This window comes from Branchiostoma lanceolatum, chromosome 6 (assembly GCF_035083965.1).
Source record: "Branchiostoma lanceolatum isolate klBraLanc5 chromosome 6, klBraLanc5.hap2, whole genome shotgun sequence".
NCBI classification, from domain to species: Eukaryota; Metazoa; Chordata; class Leptocardii; order Amphioxiformes; family Branchiostomatidae; genus Branchiostoma; species Branchiostoma lanceolatum.
The window spans coordinates 20,561,540-20,580,072 of record NC_089727.1 but is presented as its reverse complement, the minus strand read 5'-3'; the positions used below and the strand labels follow the sequence as shown (position 1 = coordinate 20,580,072).

Sequence of the window (18,533 nt, the reverse complement as noted above, 5' to 3'; positions counted from 1 at the left end):
AACCATAGCCAAATTTGCGATTTTTAGATCATGGGTAAAATCTAAAGATAATGAATTGGATTTAATGCGAGATGACATTTTTGCTACTTTCCTCTGGGAATGACACACACTTATGGAATTGTATTTATTCAATGTAAAGCTCTAAAAGTAATCATGATTGTAATTGTGAATTTTGTGTTTGTTTATTCTTTTTTAGTCTGTTTCTTGTGGAAATGTCAACCAACTGATGTTTTGTATATGTAGATCTGGTGTATGTTGTTTATCGTACCCAAGCATGTTATTGTGCTCTTGTATGTGTAGGGATGATGTTTTTGTAAACCCGGCGTTGTCTATATGAGAATGTTGTAATCTCTTTGTTTTGTAAGGCTGGTGTTGTAACAGTAAGTATTGTAGACTGGTTTTGTGTATTTGTAAATTTATACCGTTTGCTTTTTCTGTGTTTCCCTGATGCTTGTTTTTGTTGTTGTGATTTATGGTATTTTCGTATTTGTACTGATGCAGGAATCTTTGTATATGTTTTTGTTGTTTGTTTATATACGCTTGTTCTTGCATCTTTTTTTTCTATATGATGTAATTGTTTGATATGATGTTAATGTAGTTTTTGTTTTATATTCTTTTGTGCCTGTATAGCGGTTATTATGATTTAAATGTGAAAAGCGTTTAATGTTTTACATGTAGATATGTTACATATATAAATTTATTTTTTTGTAAATTTGTAATAAAAGCAAACAATCATTCAAAATATAGGGAAGAAAAACCCCGCACAGAAACTCAGGGATGACATCCCTGCACAAAAGTCCTAGGGAAGAAACCTTAGCACAGAAAATCCAGGGGGGATGAAACACCCCTGTCAAAAAAAGTCCTAGGGAGCACACCCCAGCCAAAAAAGCCGGTGGGAATGATCCCTGTAGATATATGCAACTAGGAGCACACCCTAGCGCAAAAAGCCAATGGGAATGGCCTCTGCAACAATATGTAACTGTGTTCATTTTTTGAGTTGTAATTGTGTAATGTATGTATTTATGTATGTTCGAATAATTAAAAAAAATTATGAATAAAAAAATGAAAAAGATAAAAATCTTTATGATCAAGTACCTTTATATATGTCTAGAAATCACAACAACGAATCAATTATGTATAAAAGATATAGTCCTCTCTCAGCTGATGAGCTTCCGGTTAATCGGTCGTAACTTATCAACCCCTAAACAGAGACAATTTGAAGAGCTTCATCAGAATGTTCTTTTAAAGTAGTTTCGTAGGATACATATACAAAATACAACGTTTCCGTGTCGTTCAAAATTAGACTTTGTCCTTATTTGCCTTAGTTGCCAATCAATTCAATTTTGCTACATCCGAATACTATAGGAATCATTTAAAACTTTGAGGAAGACATAGCTATTATTACTTAAAATGAAAACGGCCACAACCTACATATAGAGCTGGCTGTGGGTAAATGAGCTCTTCCTTCTGTTGTCTTCTCATAGATCTGGTAACTCTGGGCTCTAGGGGCCAGGTTTTGTTCCAGAACACGTTTATATCAGTCCGGATGCAAATCATCTGCCAATCATCTATCTATAATCGTGATTAGTGTTACTGTTACATTTTTAGGCATTCATTTTGCGTATAGAGGAAAGAAATACATTTATAATTGATAGGGAAACATAATATGTATAATCGATGAGAAAATACAAATGATGGGAAGAAATGCCTGGTCGTGTTTGGATTTTTTTTCGGTCAGAAATTACCGCAATGCAATGGCAGCCTTTCTAGCGCTGAATTGATGCAGGGTTTACATAATACACAAAATATACATATTTTATTCAAACTTGCATTTTGTGGAACTGTCGCAAGGGTCAGGGCGGCTGCCATTCGGCCCCATTAGGTGACCTCAATACGACCTTCCCCAACCGAAGTCAGGTGCCAATGCACACCTGGGTGAAGTGAGGAAAGTCGTGTAAAGCGCCTTTCCCAAGGATACTAGATCGGTGACATGACAGGATTTGAACCCGAGAAAACCTGGTTCTGAGCCGAATGCTCTGCCGTTGTACCACACGACCCCACAAGGCAAGGTTACAAAAATGCGACGTAGATAAAATCAAACTATTGCTACCAGGGTCGTTTCCACTGTAGATGAAGAACCAGGTGTTTTCCGTGATATAAACTAATCTGTTAAAGCCGGCTTAAGGTTACATTCTACTGAACAACAATTGGACATCACGTGGATGCTGTCTTAAGCCACAGAGGAAAAGGTCTTGTACAACACCTGCACATAACTGAGAGTCGAGGATTATAGAGGTTATGGATGGCAGATTCTTAATGACAATACACGCATAGTTGGCCAAGTCAGTTATGATTAATCCTTTCGTACTTTGTGTCTATTTCTTATTCTGACTCTATACTATATAGGTTATTTACAGATACTTGATATATATATCACTGTAATGCTGCTGACATTAAAATGTTTTATACTGAAGTGGCAGCCGTAGTAACGTATCCGTCTTTTTCCCCATCTTATCAATTTAGGCATCTGAAGAAACACTACTCTAGCTTGGACAAGGCAGGGTTGTATTTATGTGTACATACCTCCAGGCAGTGCTTGTGTTGGTAGCTTATACCGTCAATATTTTGACAATTTTCAAAAGCAAATAATAAAAGAAGGTCACAGCGGCGTTACAGCTAATCTTTGTTACTCAGGCAGCTAAATCCCCCCTCTCACTGAACCCGCGGCGTCACTGCGGCCGATCGAATTGACACAGCGGCAAACAAATTTCATTGACAAGAAGGCATTTTTTAAACCCTTAGACACCCGAACCTATTTTTGCGACTAAATGACTGAGCGGGGTCAAAAATGACCCCAAAATGTTTTGTTCAGTAAAACCCCCCTTTTCACCTTTTTCACTGATTGTTATCCATACATTGCTTCATCAATGTAAGATGAATGTTTTGACATCTTTAGATACAAATAATTCCCGTAATTATAATAATTTATGCAAAAAGATCAGAAGAACTACGTCTTGAACTATTCCTATCTAGACCGGGAGGGGATTTTTGAGGCCCACGCCAAATTTCATGTTGCATAACTAATGAACGGCTTACACGAGAGCCACCAAACTTGGTGGCTTTTCACAAAATTTCATTAACAAAAATGTCAAAGTGATAAAGTAAGTTCATCGTTTTTTGTGTTGCCATGGCAACGGGTTTTTGACAGGCATATATAACAAAATCTGCTAATTTCATTTCAAACAATGACGTTTCGAGGCTTTGTTGGTACGCCAAATGCATTTTCTTACACTGCTACCATCTTATGTAATCCAATGTAACTTTTATGATTCAACATTGATATTCTATGCTGATTTAATGACGTCATCCGTCAAAATCCAAGATGGCGTATAGAATCACGTAAAATTATTTCATTATGACGTCATATTACGTCATTATGACATGAAATTTATAATGGTATTACCAATTCACATGTGCATCATCCTCTAAAAATTTGGTGGTCATACGATAAGTAGTTCAGGAGTTACAAAGGGCAGGTCTCAAAAACAGCACGTTATTTTTGCTGGGGTCAAAGATGACCCCAGCGGACTCAACACAGACTTTCCTATGTAACGTCAACAGCATTGTGCCCATTTCCCTAGAAAATTGTGAGAGGTTAGAAAATATTTCTACTGACAAAGTCACGGAAGGAATTTTTTTTTTCATATCAAACATGTTCAAATAGCACGTCAAAATCCACGCCTGGGGTCAAAAATGACCCCACTCGGGTGTTTGAGGGTTAAAACTTTGTTTTCTTCTCTTTTTGGTCATACTTGTACGTTTTCAATGATATGCCCATTATGAAGTCAAGGGTAACACAAGTCCAGTTTAGGACGCAGTGACACCGCCATCGTGCCGCGAGTCCATGCAGTTAGAGGGAGCTTTACATTCGTCTCCGGCTTAGCGCACGTGCTACCCAGTGATTAGTGTTTTAAGCGTATTTCTCTTTCCAAACATTCAAAACAATAGATAAACATTCTTTGTCTAGTATAAACTCTAACAATATGGACTGATTTGTACCTCCACTCTATATGTTTTGTTTTGTTGAGTTTGTTGTGTATGCATATGCGTGTGCGTGTGTGTGTAAATGCTTGTGTGCATGTTAATGACACTTTGTGTTTTTGTGTATAACTATGTCTATGTGTTTATGTTGTGATTTTCGTGTTCATGTGTGATTGCACCTATATGCATGTATGATTGCATGTGGATGTATTCGGATGGGTGTGTATATGTGTTATGTGTTTTGGAGTGTCACTGTGTGTCTGAAAGTTGGTGTGTGTGTGTATGGTGTCTGTAAAACAATCTAATGTTATAGGTCTACAAGTACTTCTACGAATCAAATATTTATGAAGTTACCTAAGATAAGTTCAAAGATGTAGAAGGGTAGTGAACTTACACTCTTTGATATGGCAAGAATTTTAGATTCATGTCGGTCAGATGAAATATGTCAAAAAAGGCATTTCCTTTTTAGAGTGTTGTCTAACGCTCAAATGTACTCAATAGTAATATATCAAAAGCAAGACCGAGACTGATCAGAGAGAAGTTAAAGAACGGATAAGCGCCCAATAATAAACGTTTGATATAATGGACTGTTTAACCCTATAGTTTTGTCCAACCTATCCCCGTACATATATGCTAAGACAATCTAATCAACTAGCCTCGTCAGACATCCAGTCATTTTTTTCAGTACATTCAAATACATCGGGACGAGACTTCATGTATTATTAAGTTTAACATTTAGTCTCAACCATTATCAATAATAAAAATAGAATACGTGTATAAAAAGACTATTCAAGCTTCTACAGTGTACATAGAGAGAACTGCGCGACAACTGTGACATGGACGATACATAGTAAATTGTAAATACATGGCAGTTGAACTATTGCTAACATCTAACAATAATAAAGAACTGGTCTAATTCATGAATAAAAGAAATAAATCTAACTATTCAAGCTAATACTCTAAGGCATTTTGACGATAACAATATGCTTTTTTAGGAATACATAAAATCAACATCATCATCACCATGGTGTTGGTAGTGATGACTCAACGGTTGGAGCCGTCACTACTGTGCCAGGCAGGGCGTTCCAGCGACTTGTAACAATATGCTGTATTTTTTTGGTAGAATTGTACTTGAATTGGCAGATAATGAACGGGGCATGATGAAATCATTGAATAACTCCATCGTTGTATGTGGTTATATTATATCGGTCTTACATGCAATAGACTTAATGTAAACATTGTTTGTTCGTATTTATCATACTAGGTTGAACCATTTGTTTTAAAGTGGAATTTATTCCCAAAACCATTGTTAAATGTTGGACACAGTCTCGCATTAGCCAAAGTGTGTCATAGAGCCGACAAATCTCAATTTGAAAAGAGTGGGCTCTAATCATTTGTTTCATTCTACTATTTTTGTAATGGGTGAGAGATAGTTTCTGATGAATACGATATAGTTTTCAAGACAGAATTTGTTTTGATTTTGCAATAAATGTTACTTTTGGTTTAGATAAATTTTATTGTCTCTGGCCAGAAACGAACGTGTCTTTAGACGGTTCATGAATATATTCTATAAACTGGATAGCCTTAACGGTAGGATTAGGCCAAACCGTTCGGAAAAAGTATCCACATAACAAGACTTACATATGGAAAGTCCGGTCATGTTGTAATTGCAAGCAGAGATATCGATCTAGTCTGTCTCGCTTTGTCAAAATCAGTGACCTTAAATTAATCTATCCATGTGGAGTTGAGGCTTGTATGAAAGTTACTAAGATTCATAATAACAACTTGGAGATAAGCTGCAGAGCTTGAAGCAGTGCAAAGCATTCAATGTTGAAGTTAAATCACTGAATAATTACTTAATATCCATGTGAGTTGTTCAGTGCTTTACGAGTCTGCTTGAATATGCACACGTATTTTTTTTGAATTCTGATAACTTTTACAGAAAACAAGCTAATTTTACGGAATTTCACAATACAATTTGTGTGAGATAGATCCAATGCAATGCAAAGAAGCATATGGATTGTATGGAATTAATTCTAGCTTTAAGGAATTAAGTTATCAAAATCATATGAATATCGCAAAAGTCACATGTTTATTAGTAGTTGAGTGTATGAATTGTAAAATTTGCGCTTTTCTTGAGTTGTTGATTATAAAATTACCGTAAGATTACTTTGTATTCCGTATGGGTTCCGTAAAAGGCGTAAGGAGCACCCCTTCAAATAATATACTCTTACATGCCATATTGTACAGGGTATGCCAGTTGTTCTGGCTTTTTTACCACGACTTTCAGCACATCAATAAGTTTCTCCATCATGGCTTCCCTGGTGTCACCGTAGGTAAACAACAAAATGCTGAAGTGACCAGGCCCTGCTTCCCGTACGAAGCGCACGTCAGGATCTGACTTAAGCTTTTTGATCTGTAGATAAAAGGGAAAACATAACAATAATTCTATTGTAAATTCCTGCCCGAAGGCTAATTGCAAATAACATAGATAAAAGAACAGGGTGCACAATAGGTATAACAGCGGCTAAACCAGATTATTAAAAAAGTCTATAGCAAGTGAAGTGTTTGACTTCTCTTTTATAAGCAATAAAAAATACGTAATGTCCCATCTTTTGTATAATTTGTGGGTTTTTGGTAGTTAAAAGAAAAATATTTTCATCTTTGTTAGTAAGCTAAGAGAAATTCAGAGAAACTTTAGCGGTCTGAATGCATTTCGTGCATTATTGTGACAGGAATAGTTTGAAATAAATTGTATTTTGTCTTCCAAGGCATTTGTACTACAATACTTAAAAATCATTTCGTGTATAGGCAATTTGTCTGTATCTGCCTCTTTCTATTTTCAGCTGATGAACACTGACTCTAATTTTGCTAATAGCTAAAATGTACAAGCTCTTTCTCATTCGGGAAGGGGGTCGGTGTCGACTTTCCACAACCTTTGAGCCATTGATGACGTCACTCGTAAACGAAACTACAATGTCATGGGCGATTGGGTCAGGATACTCAAGAAGACTTGGAAAGATGTTTTACTGTATACGTAGAACCATTTGAAAATTCCGATTAATACTTTACTTTGTTGAGTCGGGGATCATGTTTTTGAAATGATCTAATATGATATTTCCGCTGTGTCCTTACCTGGTCAAAGTCCAAGAGTTCCTCGGATCCCGGGTTGTCAACACCCCAAAACTTTACGGGGTAAGCGATCGCAAACATTTCTGTCAAAGTGGGTGTAGCTGACTGGATGCCGTAGCCAGCAGACAGGTACACATAGTCCTGGTTGAGATTCTCGTGGCTGACATCGTAGACTCCTCGCAGAAAACTTGACCCCCTTGCATTCACTTCACACAGCATCAGCTAAGGATATATGATAGACAAAATTTCTCAATGCCCGGTTCAATGGTTCATAGAAATAAAAACTGGAGATTCTCTATGCTTCTATATAGACCATATACTATAGATAGATGCTAGTTAAGGCCTTATTCATTAGTTTTAACGCCCCATAGGCTTACATGCTATAATACATAGTTTACATGGGCGCGTTCGTAATGAAGCTAAAAGAAATGCACCAAGGTCATTCAGTCTATGTTGAGCACATTTACCCTAGATCATGTGAAAAATTGCCAACTTCCAGTTGGGAAAAATACCTTTTTATGGCAATTACAAACGACACTTAGCTACACCCCCAAAAAGGCACGCTATAGCTGTAAGCGCATGACCTCCTCACCCAAAATGCCGGGTTGTGTACGTCCGACCTCGCGCGCGGCTGCCGAACTTTACCTACTAATATTTTCAGTTACAAACAAGCCTTCATCAGTTTGACGCTTGGTATCAGTTGGACTGGCTAAAATGGAATTTCCCACTGATATGAACCCACGTTCATGCAGCCGTTCATTTTTTGGGGCACGTGCTCTTTTACCCACTTGGAGTAATACAGGAATGAGGCCTTAACCCTATCTAGACCGGGCTTTCAGGTATGGACGAATTTGAAGGGGGAAAAGCATGTTTACACCTAAAGTAAATATTTTGCCCGCCATATAGGATTTTGGCCGATGACGTCATCAAATTGGCATAATTCATGAATATTCAATCATGAAAGTTACATTAGATAACATAGGATCTTGATAATGGAGGAAAGCAAATGTGGTAGAGCATGAAAGCCTTGAAACCTCATTGTTTTAACCGAAATTAGTGAATCTTGTAAAATATGCCTGTCATAAAATAGTTGCCATGGCAACATAAAAAGTCATAAACTTAAACTATTACTATGAAATTGTTGCCAACTATATTTTAGGTAAAGTCACTAAGTTTGGTAGTCCTAGGATATGTCGATCTGCAGCTATAGGACGTCAAAGTTGGCGCGGGCACTTTTAGCCCCCCCCCCGGCTAGATAGGGTTAAACTTCTGTGACTAGAAATGTCTTACCTGTCCATCTTTCTTCTTGAAGACTTCGATGTTTGTGACAGCATTGTTGAAGCCAAACTGAATCATCCTGTTCATGACTGCATCATAGAGTTCCCACATCCGCCTCTGTACACCCTCGGGTTCAGAGGTTGGAGAGATCACGGACATGAATTTTGCCTCTCGATGATCAAATCGGAGCTCGTCTGTAATCTGGCGATTAATACAAACATAGAAAAAAACATAAGGTTGCATTCCTTTTCATCACTCCGTGTGTGCTCTGTAACAGTGGTACAGTATAGAAAACAATCAATAGAAAGAACTTTGTTTAGTTGGATCGTAGACCTTATTTCATCGCCATTGATTATACCTGATATCAAAAAAAAAATTAGGTGAAAGTTGGCGTACTACTGGCAGGATTAGGTAGGGGCGTTTCGGCAACAAAGCTATATGTCGGACGTGTACGCCTTTTGTCCTGAGTAGTGCGATCAGGCGCTGGCAGCATATATAAGAGTGCTCTTGCGGATGGTGGCTAATTGCAGTTATAGCAATCATAAAAATCGTTTTGCCGGTCAGATTTCGGATATAATACTTCAACGGACTGGAGATGTTGTCACAATTGTGTGTTTTTCAATAGAAAGAAAAAACTTACCCGGAAACATGTTTCTTTATTGGATGTGCTGCCCAAAAATTTGCAAAAGTTTTACAATTGAAATAAACACAGCGCTAGCCTTATTGTTGTATCTCACTGGAACGCAATTTGTGCGGCCATTTTGTTTTTAGAGGTCATGTATTTTAGTATACGTCCCACGTGTGACCGCATAAGAAAATTGGTGATCAATTGTCAAAGCTTCCAAAATAGTTTGCTGCAAACAGGCACAGTCCGGTGACATACCCGCTTTAGGTACCTGTTCACTAAAATACTGCATCATTGTTTTGATTAAAAAAACAAACAACTCTAGCATACTTTGCTTAATCTATGTAGTACTCACTGCAAAATGCACGATCCTTTCATCGACAATGCAACCGTCAACTGTACAGAGGGCCTCTGCGTCCACGTACGGCTCCAAGATCACGACATCTCGGGTGGCGAGCGGGTACTTTCCCACGTCCAGATACTGCTTAAAGTAATCCCTGATTCGCGCAACAGAGTTATAAGGTTAAAGGCACCCAGAGCATTCTGCGAGGCTCGAAAACGGGAAATATTCTAGTTGGTGTAATCTTAATGAAATTGACATCTAATGCCATTGTTTACAACATATATGCGTGCTGATTTCTTATCAAAATTGCTCAAAATCGGCACAAAAATAAGCTACATGGTGATCTCTTAGTTTCACGCGCCTAGTGTAAATAGGCCGATACCATAGCCCAGCCAACCCCCGTCAAAACGTAGAAATGAAAAATTAAAACATAAAAATGAAAATATGTGACGGACATGCAGTCACTCTCTCATTGGTCGAACCGCTAATTATGATGGACAGTCAGGATCAGTCTATTAGGGCTTGGATCTTCTATCAGTTCTCACCGCACAACGACATCGCATCTTTGTTACTTTTATGTTGATATGTAATGGTATAGTATTATTGGACTTAACTATGTGTAGGGATGACTAGACTTTGGACTTTTTTATTCAAGTTTCAAGCCTCATAACATGCTCTGGATGCCTAACATTGGCGACAAATAGACTAGGAGAAAAACACCCCTCCCTTCAAAATAGTCACACCCAACATGGCAGCACCCTTACTTACCAGAAAAAACTGTACAGTTTTTTTTTTTCTATCGCAAAGCTGTAACTGTGTAGGCAGTTAGACCAATAGCGACCTTATCTGTAAGCAGATCCTACTGTCATAGGGGACCAGTATAAATTGACCAAACACTATAAGTGGGCCAATGCATACCGTTTGGCAAATAAATACTGTCCCCTAACACCATCGGATCTGCTTGGAGATTGATAAAGCTCTCCTTTTGTGGAACTTACCCTACTTACTTTGAGTCTTCACATGTATAATCTATTATCATTTTACAAATAATTCCGTGCCGTTCCAAGACAAACTGTTAGGGGGATCAAACTAATGCCACTTATTTCCCAGCAGTGCTGAATCCAGCTCGCCAAATGCTCGGCAAACTCTCCCGGTATCAGCCACGCTATTGTCCCCGCTCATCTAAGGTATTGGTGACGTCACCACCAAACATCTTTCAGCCAATCAATACCCAAAACCATGGTTTCAAAAGAGTAGGACGGATCCAGGAAGGTTTTGCCGAGTATTTGCCGAGCGAGATCCAGCACTGCTAGAGGAGGGTGCACATCCAAGTGAACAAGTAGCTACCTGCCACTCAAATCTGGTTACTGCCTAATCTTTAGATCATTAGATATAAAACTATAACTGCAATACTATAACAATCTGCTTGGGGGACCAGTATGTAATCATTTTGAGGTCTCAATAAGACTTACTCGTATCTTCTCAAAAGAACTTTTTTTCCGAGCTGCAGTGCTAGGTCTTGACAACTAGAGGGAGCAGCATTGCCCTCATTTAAGAGTACCTTGCGTGTCGTCTTCCGAGAGTTAACGGACGGGATCAAGAAATTGGTCTATAACTATCTAATTACATTGATCTAATATAAATGCAAATCTGCCAACCTAAAGAATGCAGCGCTTGGCGCTGACAGAAAGCCGGGTTCTTCGTCCCTCGTTGTTTGGAAAGTCTGCAGCGCGAGTTTCATTTCTTCGACGCTTTCCACCTTTTTCACGCCGAAGGTGTCAAATCCTGTTGCAGGCTTAACAAAGGCCGGAAGACCTGATAAGAATTGTAAGAAAAAAATTCAATTTTCATGAAATGTGTTCATTTCCTTTTCATATCGTTCACAACAAACAATTCTTGGAAGCCGCTCAACGTTCCGAATTATGTTATCATCATCATCATCATCAGTTCATTTACACCCTGCCTTCTTGTTCTCGTCAAGGGCTTAACTCGAGAGTTATGTTAAGATATTCAATATGTGCGTGCCTGATTCTAATACTGTGTAAATAAGTTCTCTGTAACGAATACAGATTTATATGGAGTACTCAGGTCAGATTGTGACGCGTCCATCAACAACAGTACGTGTTATCGAATGGCCCAGTGACTAGGCTAAAGATCGAGGGTTCCTGACTTGACGATTTATTCTTGGGAAAGGCACTTTACACATCTTTTTTCACTCAACCAAGATGTAAGAACGATTACCTGACTTTGGAGGTAGGGGATATAAAGGCGGTGGAATGAGAAGGTTGCGCTCCTCCTCACAACACCATGCTTGAATGCTTAAATTGGCAGATTATCCTCTTACTTATTAAACGTGAGAAGTGGCCGATCAAACATGGGAAAGCTAAATACACATGCCGCCATTCTATGACGTCATTTTGACGCCAGATGTCTTGGCATACCTTTTTTAGTTTGATACCTTTAGATACTAAGGGAATTCCCTATTTAGCTAATAAAATCACATCGATGACGTCATAATTACGTCATATTGCGTTATATAATAATAGTTTATTGCAAATTCATGCCCGCAGGCTAATTGCATGTTGACAACAATGTCGAAATACAAATGTAAGGTAAAACAGAGGTATACATGAATACAAAATCATTCTATATTGCTATTCTACAGTAAGTTTCTATACCTACGGTACTAATGCGGGGTTTGATTTCTTCTCTGAAAGCAGTGGAAAATAAAAAGTCCCACACTTTCAATGATGAGTGGGTTGGAAGATTTTAAAAGGAATATGAGTTTCTGTGTATTTCTTAATTATGTTTAGCCATACATTCCACCGCCATGGCTATGAAAACTCCTTCTGCCTGTTGGATACGGTCTTTGCCAACCCGTAGGTCTGCTGGAGACTACATATCGCCTCGGCAAAGTTTGGCGACAAGCTGGAAGTTTGCTTACGAGGAGGAAAGACCGGACATAAACATTTAACGTGATTATCGGGAAAACACCATGTTCCGTTAAACTCAGTGGTTAAATTGCAGTTTAGGAAATTTTATAACAGAAAATAACTTAAATCAATGATTTTGTGAATGTTTATTCTAGCATTAGTTATTCAAGATATTTTCAAACTCCAAATTCTTCAACACAACACGGGAGATCGTTTCTCCTCAGACTGGCGCGACACTCCTGTCAAAATTGATTAATGATCTCTCTCTGCCGCCGACTTCATACATGATCAAAGGCGGGTGGTAGGCGGTGCGCGGGGAAACTTGAATATATAATGTAGCGAAGTGTTGCACAAGGAATTCTCACGCTGAGGGGTACATGAAATAATGCTTACAAAATAGACCTCTATGAATCGGGCTACATTCAGCAATGGTAGACGGATTCGGGGCATGCCGCGCAAAACACATGGTCTCACTGGGGACAGGCGTTTTGGTCCCGCACGTTGTCGCAGCGGTGCGTCGCCGCTACGCGATCGAAAGCACGCCGCTGTCTGTCTCGGACCAACACGCGTCTCCCGTGATGTGTAGCGTCCACCAGGCCTTCCTACATGTCCTACGTACGGGCGTATGGATCGTAGAATTCGGCAAAAAATGAATGATTAGGCCAGTAGAGCCAGTCCCCGGTAAGGTCAATGATTCGCCCCTTTGCGCTAGCTTGTAACGTTAAATGAATGTCCCCTCTGGTGGCCAAACTTCACTGACAAACTTTCTCCCTATTATCATCATGAGCGTGCGTTAGTCTGGTACTAGTGACTATTATGTGCCGGGAATGTTTATCTATCGCACGCCTTGGAAGGAAGTTCAACCATGATAAATGGTCGGCCGTTGCGAAAATTTGGAATCCCATGCTGTTGATTTTCGTGATTGAATCTGTAAGAAAATATATTTTCATGTCGTTCATGTTTTTGGGACGGACGCCGGGACGGGGTGAATTTTTTCTATCATAACATTTTCGTCCTGTTAGTAATGCAAATCGAATCGTGTTGCACAAGAGGCAAAACACTAAAAACGTGGGTCTTGTGGAGTGTTTTAGAGCGGGAAAATGCCGGATATTAGCGGTGCCGAACAGTGTACATCGTCGCGCGCGGGTGACGCTCCGTCAAAACAAATCCGCTGGTGGTCTAGCGCGGCCACCGAAAATAGGCAGAAACACACAGGAGGACTTAGCACCTTCGTTTATGAGGGCATTTGTGAAAATCTTTTGTTACAAATTGTTCGAACATTGAAACATTTGGATAGATGGTTTGAAACTGTTCTAAATAAAGAGATTTTTGTGTAGTTACGTTCGAAATGTTTCCAACGTATGTGAAATAAGTTCAAACATGTTATAAGTTTCAATTCTAATTGTTTGAACACTTTAGAACTATTGTGACTTAGACATTCTTTTAATCAAAATAGTTCAAACATATTACAAAAATTATATTAAAACCCTCTCGGTGACTTGGAATTGACTCAAATATGTTGTTTTTGGTCATTTCCTTCTTCTCCTGTCAAATCTTCATATGTATACTATGGAAAACTTCATTCTTCCCTGGGGTTGATCTTTTTTAATTCAATTTTGAACTGGGTTGATTATGCGCAAGAGTGTAATTTTCAGCGGATATTTTTCGACTGGTTTACATGGAAATGGTACGGAATATCCCATTCTTGCAAGGGGAGGATTCTTTAATTATTTCTTTCAATTTTGAGCTGGAATGATTATGAAAAAGTCCATTTGTTAGCAGAAGTGTATTTGTTAATCAATAAGTGGATATGGTTGTGGACTGGTCCATATTGTGTTGAGGTGCTACTGGAAGACTCAATTTTGGACTGGGGTGATTCATTTTTTTAGTGCAAGTATTTTAGAATGGTCCATTGTTATTTTGGGAGAGTCCATTTTTTGCATGGCGAGGAGTATGGTTAAACATGCTGTATTTGCTCGCAAATGTTGCCTTTCTAGTTTAGAAAAGTTTTTGGAGATTTCGGATACTTTCGTGAATAATAACGTTACCATAATTGAAGAAAATATTACAATTTACATGTAAGTCACTCCTTGCAAATGTAATGATGATACATCATACTGTTTGGAAGTAATGAGGGGGGGCAATGATAGGGTCATAGGGTTAGCGTTAGGTTCCAAGTAGCGTTCTAGTGAGTCTCTTACCGACGTTTGCTAGGGCCTTCTCTGCGTCTTCCGACAGGGTGGGTGAATCCAGATCCAACACATCATAGGGGGTTGGGTTTTCGCTCGGGTCCAGGTACTGCCGTGTGTAGGCTTTGTGGAACGCCAGGTAGCAGGACTCGACACTGGGCCCAGGGATGTGCGGAAAGTCCCTTGCAATGGCGGCGTGAACGAACGTACACAGGTCACCGGTTGGGAGAACAATATTCACGTTCTCGTTTTTCACAATCTGATAGAAAGAAAAAAAAAAGGTAGAGAGTATATGACATCATGGCGTGTTATTTCACCAAAGGTAATGTGTGTGTGTGTGTGTGTGTGTGTGTGTGTGTGTGTGTGTGTATGTGTGTCGTTGTGTGATTATTACTACCTCCTTATTTCTGTGTGTGCGCGTACATTTCTGCACGTAGGAATATGTGTGCATATGTTTGTGATTTATGAAAGAGAGAGGGGGGAAGTCTGTTTGTCTTTGTGTGTGTTTATCACAACAATGTTCTTATGACAGAGATTTTCTAAGATAATGTTGGCAGAACCGTGTCTTGAATTCGTTGATGGGTATGCTAAAGTCTTTACAAATGTACGCTGCGTTTTGAACTTTGAATGTCAGCACTGAACTTTTTCACTGATCACTAATAATGGATTAGTGTATTGCACATGCGCTGATTAGCGCACACAAGTTATCATGCACAGATAGCACTGTGTTGTACAGGCAAATGTTAAGTTCCATTCGCAAAGGACATTGATGTTTTGTGTTTACAGCATGCATGAGGCAACAAAAATGAAGTGTATATTGCTGTAGAAATGCTCCAGAATGAAATCTCGGATGTCACTTGCCTGCTTTGCTCGCTCCACGTAGTCTTTGAGCGTCTCCTTGCCCTGGATGTTGCTAAAAATCACCTTCTTTACCTATCAAATGGTGTTGAGCGGTTTAAGTGAAAAAACAGAACTGAATAATACCCAACAACCACCCATGCAATCTTTTCCCGAAATGGAAGTATGGGTTCCAATGCGACAATAGCTCCATTTCAACAACTCCGGCGCCATCTTAAAATATACTTTCTCGAGAGCACAATCTCGCGAGAACGTACGCGATTTGTTGGTCGAGCGGGAATGACTTGTGTTAATTTGTGACATAAATCAAAATGCAAAAACCCAGTTTTTTCGTTACGAGATGTCAAAGCGTTGTGTTAAAAATAGTGTTGAAAATTAGTGTCGGGTAAATCTTTGACGTTAACTGTACTGTACATGCGTTTCATTGTCAGACAAACCTGTACTGTTGGACATCTACGTAGGCCTTCCACTCTGTTCTTGTTTTCTTTGGAGAACGGACACAGCACGATAATGTCACTACGATCTGACGACATTGTCTTGTATTTGACTTAAACGGCCCGATACTAAGGAGATATGCATATATGAAGAAGAACAACGTCTTGTGAAATAGTCTAAGAGCAAAGTAAGGCACCACACATTCAATTCGTTAGTGTCAATTTCAATATTGGTCTTCAAAGTTCATAATATGTATACACGGAAACTCAAATTTCAAAATTAGGATTCATAATTATCATATCAATTGATAAGAAATAAACTGTTTTGCAACTCAAACAACTTGTGTTTTTGATTAGAGTTGATCAACTCACATAACACGTAAAAAAGGACCTTATTTGCATTATCAATGAGAAATGTTTACGAAAGTCACTCGAAAAGGTTAACGTCATTTTGATTAGTCTCTACAAGACTAACCGAACCGGCTATAAGGAGAATATTTGCCGGGGGACTTTGGCCATGGAGGGTAACATTCTCCGTAGCCGACTCCCTTCATAAAATTGACTCTATTTTGGCCAATTTCTAATTTTTTTTCCCCAGCGACCCGCGGAGGATGGTAGAGCTTAATTTTGATTAGGTTTCAGGTCGTGGAACTCTAGTTAAGGGTCAGACTCATTGGCGTTAGCGGTGTTCCCGGATGTTTTGTTTCGTGTTCCCACCTAACCTGCTGAGTTGACCCGGCACATGTCAATAATTGCCGATTTCTCGGTAGACTGACATTAAAGTTAAAGTGACCCGGGCGTCTTGAAAAGACGCATAGGGGTGGCGCCCATCTCCATTTCTATAGCCCTTGGGCCACACACATTTGTGTAAGTCACTACAGCAGAGGGCTGGTCCGCTGGTAGTGATGTGTGTTTAACTTCCATACTCTTTCCCAAATGCTGAGTGCTAAGCAGAGAAAGAAGTATGTACCATTTTTCAAGTCTTTGGTATGACCCGGCCGGGGTTCGAACTCACGACCTACCGTGTGCAAGGCGAGCACTCTACCAACTAGGCCATCGCACCGGTAATACGGTTGTAAGACTGACATTACGGAATGAAAAAGAATCAGTAGTGCGGAGAAATACAACTTAGAAGCAGAGACCAAAAAAAAAGTCAAGTATGTCGTTAGGTAGCCCGGTTTATAATGTGTTAGGCACAACCTGTTGGGTCAAGAGTACACACCCTCGCCGCCATCTTGGATTCGTCTAAAATATTGTTGCACCCGTTTCATAAAACACCGAATTTAAAGCTGTGACAAATGAAATTATTACCTTGCGTATGTCGTGTTTCAATTTTGATAGTAAAGAAGTCGAACCACCGAAGATCACAGGAAGGAATCTGGTTTTACTCATTAGCATACTTGACAGTGATTTCTGCACAGCCGCTTTGATGTCAGAGGTGAAACGTTCAAGCAGACAAACAAGTTGGACTTCTTTTCAGTTCAGCTGGTTGATTGTTAAGGTCTCGCATAACACAGCATTTATCCGCAACCACCGGGGACAATGACGCTGAAGCCAAATCCCTTCTATAAAGACTTTGTATTTGTTTCATCGTTCTTGTCAATTTATTAAACATTGATCTCTTGAGCTGAGTCTGGTAAGATGAACAAGACAACCTACATGTACCTCCTACAAATAAAGACTTCTTGCTTGCTTGAGACACTGTTTTCTGTGGTTCTATTCGCAATAACAGCTTTGTAGCCCAGTGGTCTAGAGACATGTTGTGCCGCAGAAAATATTTGGCCGGGGAAAAAAACTGTGGGACTGGCATGAACTTCTGATAGGACGTCGAATCAACACACTAACACTTACATACACAGTGGGCACAAGTAGCCATTTACTACTTCGGAATTATGGCATTGTCTAATTGATTATAGACTTGAGAACTTCATTGGTATAATTAAAATCTATCGATGTTCCTCTCAGCTACATATACCATTTGACAGTCCTTTTATGGAAGGCAGTATAATCAATTTTCGAACCTGACCTTCGTTTTCCCTATTGCCACCCACATACCGAAAAGCATTAATTAAGATACACCCTCAATTGCCTAGTTATGCATATGGTTTCCATCGACACACACACAAACGGATGGAAAACGTAACCTTCTTGGCGAAGGTAATTTCTATAAAGTCAATTCAAAGCTTTGTCATTAATTTTTCAGCGTTTTTAACTATTGGCAAAATTACACACAATAAAACTGAAACTTGTGACATGCCTATTTGCATGGCATCCATAGACCAAACGTCATATTTATGTTAAGGGAACACGTAGCACCCGTTACTAGATGTTGCTTAAAACAGTCATTTTGTACTTCAAACTTTCTTGGTTAGAATAGTTCCATATATGATAGCTTTGCAATGACACAAATTGTAATGTCACATGCAGACACATCATTGCAGTACAAAGATGGCTAATTACAATATGCATTACCACCTATAGAACAGTACTTGATACTTGTTTCATTTCATAGCACAATGTTCAGCTTATGACAAAATATACTATCATCATATCAGAAGAATTTGAGTTATCATAATGCACGGTCAGTTTGTACAGCCTACAGCTACATTTATATGACCCCGACGACTGTGTGTTAAGTGGGTTTGTCAGTGTTTGTGTCTATGTCTGGTTGCGCGTCTGTATGTGTGTGTGTGGGTGGGG

General features: G+C 39.2%; 1 protein-coding gene across 1 annotated transcript; it reads right to left on the bottom strand.

The window, feature by feature from the left end:
* Nucleotides 1-6,254: 6,254 nt before the first annotated feature.
* LOC136436996 (uncharacterized) lies at nt 6,255-18,530 on the bottom strand. The gene is made up of 9 exons (XM_066431416.1): nt 17,145-18,530; nt 15,837-15,962; nt 15,403-15,474; nt 14,554-14,800; nt 11,078-11,234; nt 9,432-9,573; nt 8,464-8,652; nt 7,177-7,395; nt 6,255-6,457 (listed from the first exon to the last, which is right to left on the bottom strand). Exons 2-9 carry the CDS (start codon nt 15,930-15,932, stop codon nt 6,272-6,274), a joined length of 1,308 nt encoding a protein of 435 aa, XP_066287513.1. The 5' UTR covers nt 15,933-15,962; nt 17,145-18,530; the 3' UTR covers nt 6,255-6,271.
* Nucleotides 18,531-18,533: the final 3 nt, after the last annotated feature.